General features: G+C 42.1%; 1 protein-coding gene across 1 annotated transcript in view; it reads right to left on the bottom strand.

The window, feature by feature from the left end:
• Window positions 1–10,673, bottom strand: part of LOC142966317 (glucosamine-6-phosphate deaminase 2) — an 11,011-nt gene extending 338 nt beyond the window's left edge. The window contains exons 1-7 of the mRNA XM_076107010.1: window positions 10,615–10,673; window positions 10,068–10,203; window positions 9,875–9,976; window positions 4,905–5,087; window positions 4,114–4,298; window positions 3,794–3,968; window positions 1–1,557 (exon numbers count right to left, since the gene is read on the bottom strand). The exon at window positions 1–1,557 is cut by the window's left edge and continues 338 nt beyond it. Of these exons, the coding sequence (XP_075963125.1) occupies window positions 1,499–1,557; window positions 3,794–3,968; window positions 4,114–4,298; window positions 4,905–5,087; window positions 9,875–9,976; window positions 10,068–10,191 (828 nt within the window). The 5' untranslated portion in view covers window positions 10,192–10,203; window positions 10,615–10,673 and the 3' untranslated portion in view covers window positions 1–1,498. The remainder of the gene's footprint in view (window positions 1,558–3,793; window positions 3,969–4,113; window positions 4,299–4,904; window positions 5,088–9,874; window positions 9,977–10,067; window positions 10,204–10,614) is intronic.

Raw genomic sequence — 10,673 nt, 5'->3', positions numbered from 1 at the left:
ACACGAGGAGTGACAGCCCGATGAACACGAGGAGTGACAGCCCGATGAACACGAGGAGTAACAGCCCGATGAACACGAGGAGTAACAGCCCGATGAACACGAGGAGTAACAGCCCGATGAACACGAGGAGTGACATTAGAATGAAAGAAAACCAAGAACAGGATGCTGGAACTAGAACCATGGAAATGAATCACAGCAGTACTCGAAGGGAAAGGCTGCAAGAGTTGACTAGATGCATCATGAATCTAGATGCTGTTGAATTTGACAGTAAATGTCATCACGGTCTACATTACACTTTGTCTGATACTAGAGCAGTACTGACAGTAGTTAAACATTCACGGAGCATACACCGCAGCCTGCCGCAGCCCTACGTCCAGAGAAACAATCAATTGAATGCCATTTGAAAAAAAGAATATTCATATATATTTTACAAACCTTGTGAAGCTCAGCTGCTTAGCAAGGATGCTTGCAAGACAAATGCCAGAGGTAAACTAAAGGGGTGTTTGAGGTCAGAAGTTCAGACCTGACGTCGGCCTCAGTATGTGACAAACATAATCTCAACCCAAGATTCTCAAACTAGCTTTATTTTAAGCTTTCAACCAAATCTCAGTCCTCAGAGCCACCAGACCAGAACCAGACCAGCACAAGCAGCCACTGGGAAGAGGTCAAAGGTCGAGGACCAGGAGTTAGTGGGCGACTGGAGGACGATCTGACACAGCAGACCATCTCTACCTCCCCCCCATGTACAACCGCCTGTTATCATGTGACTGAAGTTTCACTCACAAACTGAGCAAACTCCATTCACCCATGAAGACCCTTAGATACGGTTAAAAGCTCTGGCAAAGCTAACAAGTGGCCCTTGAGTTGAGATTATTCTGTGACATTAAAACTGGAAGATTTGTGTTAAGAGTTTTGACTGGTGCAGGGCTGCTACTAGTGTGACTATGCAAAACTATACGACAGCAACAGTTTGACCAGAGTCAAAGGTCACCTCTGACAACGTTTATTTGTGTTGGTTTAATAGATATTACCAATATACACGCAGTATTATTATCTTATATATTCATCTGTCCAAACAGTAACAGGGAGATGAGAAAACAAAGCTAACATAAAGAAGAGTTATCAAATATATACTGTACAGTTTCATTCAGTCTGTGTACCAAACAGAATGAAGGCTTCCTGTTTACTGTCATGATGACTTTAAATCTAGTCATCCAAGGACAACCAAGACCGCCAGCAGTGATTAGAGCCAGCGAACTGGTGCTATCCCTTTAAATGGAAACTGCTAAACAAAGAACCTCAGAGGGAATATGTCCCTTTATCGTTTACCTCTCATTCATTATCTGTTGACTTTATCCAAAGGCAGTTCAATCTATGCATGAACTCAATGCACAGGCCAGGACATTCATACACTCAACAGATCCTCAGGCACAGTACCAGAAGAATGAGGCTGCCCACTCATGTTGTATGCAGGGATATCATCTTCACTTCTCTTCCTTCACTGGTCCTTTATGCTGAGCACTGGGTCCACCAGTCTATTATGAACATGCATTAAACCTGCAATGGAAAACACAAAGGATATCGTCAGCATGTCCGATACACACAAATATTGTTTGCATTATAGAGTTCTGCAGGAATGAGTCAGCATTTTTGCACTTCCGGTTCCCCGTCTCAAAGACCGTGGGGTTTTTGGTTGGATGTCTGAAATAAGGTCTGTGGTTAACACAAGCTAAAGGTATTTTAATGTTTTTATTCTTTTATGTGTCTCAAAAAAGGTGGTTGCTAAAATCAAGTGGTGTTCATTTGATGATTATCTTGTTTAACAAAACATGTATCATAAATGTTTGTTGCAACAGAGTTTATTTTCTGTTGATAGAACCAGTGTGATGCTAACTTCCTGGTTGGCCTACAATAAACGTCATGTGTATGTTATGACACCATTAGTAACATGTTGACTGTACTTGAGAATAAGAAAGTGTACAGAGGTAACAAAGTGTTTCATATCATTTAAGACCCCTTCAGAGCACTGATCAGTTTTAGATAATGATCAGAAATGATGACAAGTGTTCATTATCTGTGAGATTCAGTCACATTTGTTCTAATGGACAACAGGCTGGCCTTCTCTCCAGGATGCTGTAATGTGGTTGACTTTGAGCAGCCCAGACTAGTTTGGGTCGGTTTCCTGTTCACACTGAATTATTACAAACAAACTAAGAGGCACAAACATCAAGTCATAGGACTCTTTCATTGGACTGATTTAGTGAGGTCATCCTGCATCATCAGTGCTTTCTGGACCCACAGAGGAAAATCTAATTGTGGGGATTGACATCAGCTTTAGCAGCACTATACTGAACCTGATGTGCTTATATAGCTCCTCTGGTTCTACAAAGAACTCACTGAGATAACGGACTATTACTGGCATCACTAGTCCACACTGTAACTGCTCCTCATCTCATTCATCTCATTGACTAACAGGTAGCAACTATTAGATCCCATAGTGAGGATAGTTACTGTGTGGTCGCTCTGTTTCATTCACTTTTTAACAAGGAACTGTAAAAATCACAACACACCTCAATTCCAACTGCTTTACACTTTTTGAAAAGCCCAGCTATCACATGCCGACGAGCCAACATGTTGGGATGGTTACCACATTTTTAAAAATTCATTACATATGCAGAAATATGTGCATCACTTTTACAGAGCGCAGGAGTTAATATTAGTTTTTCTTTTAAATTCATTCTAAAAATCACATATCTCCAATCACAGAATCCTGTGACTGGTGTGTTTTGCTTTCACACTCAGAACCAGAATGAGACCAAGGACCGACCAAACATCAGCTGCAATTCTAAACATTTTACCTTTACCGCAATCCTTCCTTCTATTAGTACGATGGCTGATAAGATTGAACATGTTAAGAATGTGCTTCTTTGCCTCTCTGTCTGTAGTCACCAGACATTCTGTAGTCATGACAGAAGTCATGACACTCAATGTCCCACCCGCATCCGATTCCACCCATGCTGACCCGTTCAGTCAGTCGTCGCTCTGTCCAGAGCAGGATGATTGCTTGGCCCCCAGAAGAGCCACTTGCTGTGGATGCTCCGATTGCTATTTTCTTGACCAATTACAATGTTTTAAATTCTGACCAGCCAATTTCATTTTTTTTCCTAACGACTAAAAAGCAGCAACAAGACTCCAGACTTACTTGAAGTTAAACAGGTCATAATTCACCATGGTGTGAAAACCTCTCCTGGATTTATTCAAGTTTCTCTCCAAAAAACTACATTTTACAAGATTACACTTGAACATATGATAGCGTTATAATTTACCTTCGCCCAACACTCATTTTTACTTAATATATTGAACCTATCATATTCCGAGTCAATGCAACCTCTGTTAACGTTAGCCGTTAGCTCCGTTATAAGCAGGACTGTGTTGGGGTGAGACACCGTGCTGTCAGCAGACGAGCCGGTTACTGTGATTACTCTGAGCAGCATGATGGGAATGAATTACGATACAATAAGTCTGATTTAGTTACTTCCACACCAACAACATGTTCACTGACTTCAGGGAAGTGAAGACGTGTTTGGTTGTTACATTAGTACATCCAGCATCCAGCAGCAAAAGTGAACTGCAGTCAATGAGTCTGCAAAGACTGCAGAGCCCTGATGCCCCGCCCCTGCACAGAGCGCCATCGCTTGTTTATTCAAAGTAGATCGGATGAACCATTCTCGAGATATGCGAAGGACACACACACATGCACGCACATGCACACACACACGCACGGTGCTGGTACCTTTGAAGTATTTCACCGTTTTGACTCGTAGCTCCAGGGTGGCGTCCTCATCACAGACGAAGATGGTGCGCGGGTGCTGCTGGAATGCAGATACGGTCCACATGTGGTTCACTCCCTCCTCTATGGCTTTATACAGAGCAAAGGCTTTGTGTGCTCCAGTGATCAGAATCATCACCTGAGCAGAGAACATGGATCCAGGAAAGAAGGAACACTAAGAGTATATATAGTGCATGTATGGTTTAGAATATCTTAACATGGTTACATAAGATTATGTTACTGCAGGACAACAGAGGGATAAATTAACTGCCTGTTAATCTGACCTCGTTGGCGTTCATAACCGTTCCGACGCCCACAGTCAGGGCCATGGTGGGAACTCTGGAGAGGTCGTTGCCAAAGAAACGAGCATTGGCCACAATGGTATCCTTCGCCAGGGTTTTCACTCGGGTCCTGGAAACAAGGCTGGAACCTGGCTCATTGAACGCTATGTGACCATCAGGTCCAATACCTACAGGATACATGAGAAGGAACCGGTCAAAGACGGAGCTAAAGAGAAGCTTTAAGTCACCCAAGAGATGAAATTAGGGGTGGGAATCAGCAGAGGCCCCACAATACGATAAAGTCATGACACAATCCTAATTGCGTGGTTAAACATTTTGCAATATGTTGAGTATTGCAATCTATTGCGATCTATTACCCTTTTTCAGCTACAAATTATGCAGTTTGTCTGTTTTTTTACGTGGTTCATGTCACTTCAATCATTCTTATTGCAGACGGACTGACCGACCTTCCACCTTTCTTTAGCACAACTTCCTGTCAATCCCGCTGACTTTACCCATGACTGCACCAGAAAAAAACTCAGCGCCATCTAGTGGACTGAAAAGGCAATTGTTACCAAAAGGTTTTATTTATTTGCAAAATGAATAGTTTATTCAACAAAAGATTGATACCTGGCATCCGTGTGTCGGTACAATATTGCCAGACAAAATATTGCGATACTATGCTGTGTCAATTTCTTTTTTTACCCCACCCTTAGATGAAATGATACCTGTGGCATCTACAACTAACGAGATACGGCAGACAAAACAACATGTAAGAAGCTCGTGTGTCTGACCTCCTACGAACAGCTCGATTCCTCCAGCCTCTGCGATCTTCTGCTCGTAGGCCTGACACTCTGCCTCCAGGTCCTCTGCATTTCCATCCAGGATGTGAGCGTTGGCTGGATCAATGTCGATGTGCTTGAAGAAGTTGTTCCACATGTAGGAGTGGTAGCTCTCGGGATGAGCACGAGGTAGACCTGGGGAACAAGAGGGTCAACTTTTTATTTTTACTAAAGCGCTGCAGTGCCATGAATTCAGCCTTCAGAGGAAGACGGCAGATCTTTGGTTCCGTCTTAAGGGCCAGAGAGACACTAGAGCTTTGGGGCCACGAGGATGTGGAAGGTACACAATTAAGAAAAAGGCTAAAAATAAAACACTGCATGGACCTTAATACAGGATTGCTGTGTTGATTCATCTAAATGTTACTCTTGCAGCCAGATGAAAGCTGCTTCTATGCCAATTGTCATAATGTGACATATATTTTTATTCTATTGAATGTGTTTTTTATTGTGACGTTCAGTTATGATGCATCAACTCCCTTTAGAGTTTAAGGAGCTGAGAGACCCTCAGCTCCTTAAACTCAAGATTGAAGACTTTTCTGTTTGCTGCCTTTAATTGAACCACATTCAAGGATATTAATCAATTTCTGCATTTTACAACAGTATTTTAGTCTTTTAATGACTGTTTTTAATGTTTCAATCAATGTTCTTAGTTGTTTTTAAATCTCCTTTTCTTTTGCCTTATGTTCTGATGCTTTTAATGGTTTTATGTGAAGCACTTTGAATTACCTTGTTGTTGAAATGTGCTGTACAAAGAAACTTGCCTTGCCTTTATCCAAGACACTTTCCTCCTATGGGATATGATAAAGTGGCTGTTTTTGTCAAATTTTTATAATATAAAGAGTCATATCGGATTCTGTGCGACGCTCTTCAGTTGTTCTTGGCTGGAACGCAGCAGCCCAATGAGCACAAAAGACAGTAAGTCAGGGACAGAGTGATTGAGGAAGCAAACCAGTCAGTCCAGTGTTGGAGTTTCCCGATAGGCTGAAGTCCTCAACTGCGTCCTCAGGAGCCTTTTACAGCGCGGGGCGGAGAGTCCTCAATTACATCCTCAGGGGGCTTTTAAAGCAGGTTCCACTCAGTGACTGCGGTAGGCTCATTCAAAATCTATCGCACGCAAAGAGCAAATTACCCTGCTGGTCTAGGACACTACTATCTGAAGACCAAAGACCATAGACTGTCTATAAGAAGTAGACTTAGTCATCAGGATGTTTTTTCGCAGCCAATGAATAGAAGTTACCATATTTGGAATGCGGAGCAGTGACGTAAAGACGCCATATACGGCTCTGGTAGCGGCTGTGAACTGTCAATCCCAGTAGCCCCGCCCTAAAGGACCATCATTTACTAAATGAACATCATGCTGTATTGAAGAAGACTTGAAACTAGAGATTGAGACCATAAACTCATGTTTACAATGTTTACTGAGGTAATAAATCAAGAGAGAAGTAGAGTCATTTTCTCATAGACTTCTATACAACCAGAGGAGTCGCCCCCTGGTGGACACTAGAGAGAATGCAGCTTTAACACATGAAGCATCGGCTTTGTTCGGAAGAACTGGAGGTTACCGTCTGCAACAGCTTTCCACAATTTAGCACAGTCCAGACATATACTAGGTTTCCACCTAGTCTTTATAATCTTATAGGTGTTTCATCAACAGTTTTGATGGGGAAAATGTTTTCTTGGATAAAGTATGACCTGCAATTTTGACAGGCCATGCCGGGGTAAGGGATTTGAAAACAAAAGAGTGGCTCAGATGAATGAAGCAGGTTAATGACGTGTATCCGTTTGTTACATCAGCGGCTCTCAAACTTTTTCTGTCACGCCTCACTTTGGAGGAAGAAAAATTTTCATGCCCCACCGCCCCAACTAAATTGTAACAAAATGCTCCATGTTGAACTTTTATTGAAATAACATTTTGTGACTCCTCCATCTGTGCTTTTTCAAATAATAGAATAAAGAAAATTGCAATCACTTTCAAGTAAACCAGATTGCTCCATCAGACAAAAACAAATACAATGTGCAATCGCTTTGTTAGAACAATGCAAATAAAGTTCAATCTGTGCAAAAAATAACTAATATTTGGCAAAAAATAGCTTATTGTGGCTGCAATTAACCAGTTTTGGAATCAATATATTTTCAAGATAATAACAATAAAGTGCAACCTTATCAAGAGTAAAGTAATAGCTGTGATTTAACTGCACGTGGGACTGTTGTACACTGGCTGTGGTCATCACAGTGAACAGTGTGTCAGTGAGATGAGAGGGCATGTGAGCCCTTGTTGCTGTACTTTATCTCCTTGGAGCAGAGGCTGCATTTAGCATACCCTGCCTTATCAATGTATTTAAAACACTGTGACAGCAGGAAGCTGTACTTCAGTCTGTTTAGACCTCCACCTTTATCCAGGCCCACCTCCACCTTTATCCAGGCCCAGCTCACTCACAGCTCAGCCCTGCGTCAAGCTGCGCTACACAACCAGCCTCCTCTCCCTGAAGCTCTTTGACCTCATCATCTCATCAGTATCTGGGCCTCATGTTTCGTGGTCATGAAAGTTATTCTGACCACGAAATCATCCTCATTCTACTTTGAGTTAAAAAACAACAACCTGCAACCAGATGCGCCGGTGTTCTGGTTTAACGTTAACGAGTGACCGCGTGAACTGAACCAGAACACGGGGGGGCTGCATGTTTCATCACGTTACGTTTTTTCCTCCTAAATCGTGATAATGACGAACGTTAACAGTCGACAAATTTCCGCGTGCAGTGGACGTTAACTTAACCCAGCAAGTCTGAACGGCAGTGGTAGGCCGTCAGGGCCAGCAAAGCCTTCTCTGCTGGCCTAAACAGAATCACAAAGTTAGAGCTATTTTATAATTTAATAATTTTTCTTAAATACACTACATGTATTATAAAAATATTTTTCCCATTATCTTATTTTCTCATTGCACAGCTCCTGTCTTCCTCAGTTGCTCTGCTTCCAGTGCAGCTTGTTTTAAGTAGAGCTTTTATCCAATCAGATTTCACCTCTGTGTCTCTAGGTAAGAAGAGAGGCCCGAGGCCTGCAGACTCACAAGTGAATCCCTTTACAGTTTAAGTGAATGGGGACGATATTGTTGATTGTCATAGTGTTCAACCAATCAGATCTTTAGTTTGCCATGTTGGGCGTATTCTTTGACGTGTCAGAGCCTGCTAGCTGGCCTAGCCATACGTGATTGGTCAGTGGGCTAGCCTGACATGTTGGGCGGTGACAATCCCAATATCTGCTGCCTCTGTCGAGCGGACATTTTCAGCCTCAAACGCATTAAAACGTATTCAAGAAATACAACTGGGGAGGCTCGACTGTCTTCACTGGCGTCCATGAATCGAGAAGGACTTCTTACTGGAACTAAAACCCACGGATGTACCGAACAACCATGAGATTAAACTCTTTATTAACAAAGAAAGGAGGAACAGCAGCTAAATAGTGAACAGCAGCTTTGGTAAGTTAAATGCGTTTGTTTTTACATCTGCAGTAGCTTTATTATGCTTGTTTATATATTATTATTTGTACAACTTGTTTTTATGAAGATGGATTTTTGTTTGGTTTTATGTGTGATAGGAACTATTGTTACGTCCAGTGTTGCTCTAGGGACATATTTAGCCGGTGCCAGTGTTGGCAACTTGGCGACTTTCTCGCTAAATCTGGCGACTTTCTAAACCCTCATGGCGAATTTTTTGTCAAAAGCTACTAGCGACAAATCTAGCAACTTGTTCTGGTGTTGTTGGAGACTTTTGTGACATTAAAGGACTACCGTTCTACAGTTACTGTCGTGAACTGCCCCTCCGCCGCCCCAAAGCACACACAGGCGGTAACTCGCGCAGCAGTCCCAGCTGCAGTCAGAGCAGAGAGGAGACGCACTCCCGGCGTATTCTCTGCAGATAGGTGTTGGCTTAATTTTTACACGAAACAAATAATAACCATAGCTGTGTTTCAGCTGCAGGACAGCAGTGAAGGCCCAGGTATAAAATGCACGGCCCGCCACTGATGAACGGTAAAGGAACATAACGGGACTTTAACGGAGGGAAATGAAGACGGTGTAGGCATCTGAACGCTGATTGGCCAAGACTCGACACGTCACATCAAAGATGTTTTATTGTGAAGATCACGACATCACCTTTTCTCCTCGTCTCACTCCAATCTGAGAAACACTGGCTGGCCAGTTGAACCCCCCCCCCCCCCCCCAAAAAAAACCCTCTACAGATCTACACGTTTCATGTGGATGATATATTTTGATTCAAAACGGCGAATTTCACCAAAAAGCGACAAGTTTGCAGGTATGAATAAATAAAAATTCTGCATTTCTCCCTGCGCCCCACCTGCAATACCGCTGCGCCCCACTAGTTTGAGAAAATAAATACTGCATTACATGAATCTTGCATGCTTCAAAATGGCGGTAGACCGATTGATATAATATGCAAAATATGTTAATTTACATTCAGCAATGTTCTGTCTGATTTATTATTATTTCATTTTTTTTTTTTTATAAATCAGATGCAAAAAACATGTCGGCATTATATAACGGCCATAGGGCACCCTCGTCTCTAAATATTCTCCGGCCATTGAAATACCATATATATCGACCACTTCCTTTAAAGGCATTCGTTGAATCGTGTATGGAACAACACAAGAGTGATAATATTGCTCGTTGTATGAGGATGTGAGGTCATAACCTGCCTCAACTTTAAAGCCAGAGCACTTTCTCTCCAGTGTCAACTCCTTAAATAACCTTAAAATACAATTATGCTGTATTTTGCCCTCCTCCAACTACCACAGATATCATTTATTTTATTATTATTTTGGACAGAGCATTTGATTGCTGTCAGGATGTAATGAGATGAAATTGAAGAAGACTACCTCCCCTACCTTTAATTAGTCATCTTTTAACTCACCTACATATTCATCCATGTTGAAGGTCTTCACATATTTGAATGAGATATCGCCACTTCTGTAGTATTCTATTAACTTCTGGTAACATCCATAGGGAGTGCTCCCTGAAAGCAATGAGACACATTGATGTTGAGAAAAGTTACAGAAATAATGTGCACACAGAAGAACACTATGGTTTGTGTGAACGGTGCTCACCTGTAGGTAAGCCCAGAGTGAAGTGTCTTTCAGCGGAGGGCTTGAACTGGATGATTCGGTTGCAGATGTATTTAGCTGCCCACTCACTGGCCAGGTCAAAGTCGTCCAGAATGACCAGCCTCATTGTGTTGGCTCGCTAAATCAATGTGAAGAACATAACAAAGTTCTATCTTTACAGGAGTCACACAGTAGCAGTGTGAGAAAACACGGAATGTGTTATATGCTAACGTTAGCTGCTTATCAAAGTTATTGCAGTACAATGCGTCACTTCTCTAAAATAGCGTCTCAAATATAGCTGTTATCTACTACTGAGGCAGGAACAGATGTGTCGTCACAGTTAGCGACCATTGTCCAGAGTGTTTGCTCTTAAGGCAGTTGCTATTATTAGCAAGCGAAGCAACGTGAACAGGAGCGGATTCTGACAAGTTTAGTTCCAAGTTGTACAGTTACTGCTGACAAGTCGGTGGATGTCACTCAGATCATCTGCAACTATTAGTTAGTTAGTTGTTAGCCTTGACTACACAGTTAATCAGTTATGCGTTTTTACCTGCTAAGAAATACGCTGTTTGTTGGAAGAGTAGTCACGTGTCTCACGATGTCTGTTTT

The sequence above is a fragment of the Anarhichas minor genome, unplaced genomic scaffold (assembly GCF_050575085.1).
Source record: "Anarhichas minor isolate MPS153535 unplaced genomic scaffold, ASM5057508v1 ptg000037l, whole genome shotgun sequence".
In the NCBI taxonomy this organism is placed as follows: Eukaryota; Metazoa; Chordata; class Actinopteri; order Perciformes; family Anarhichadidae; genus Anarhichas; species Anarhichas minor.
Note: the sequence above shows the minus strand (reverse complement) of the source record. Positions and strands in the feature narration are given on the sequence as shown.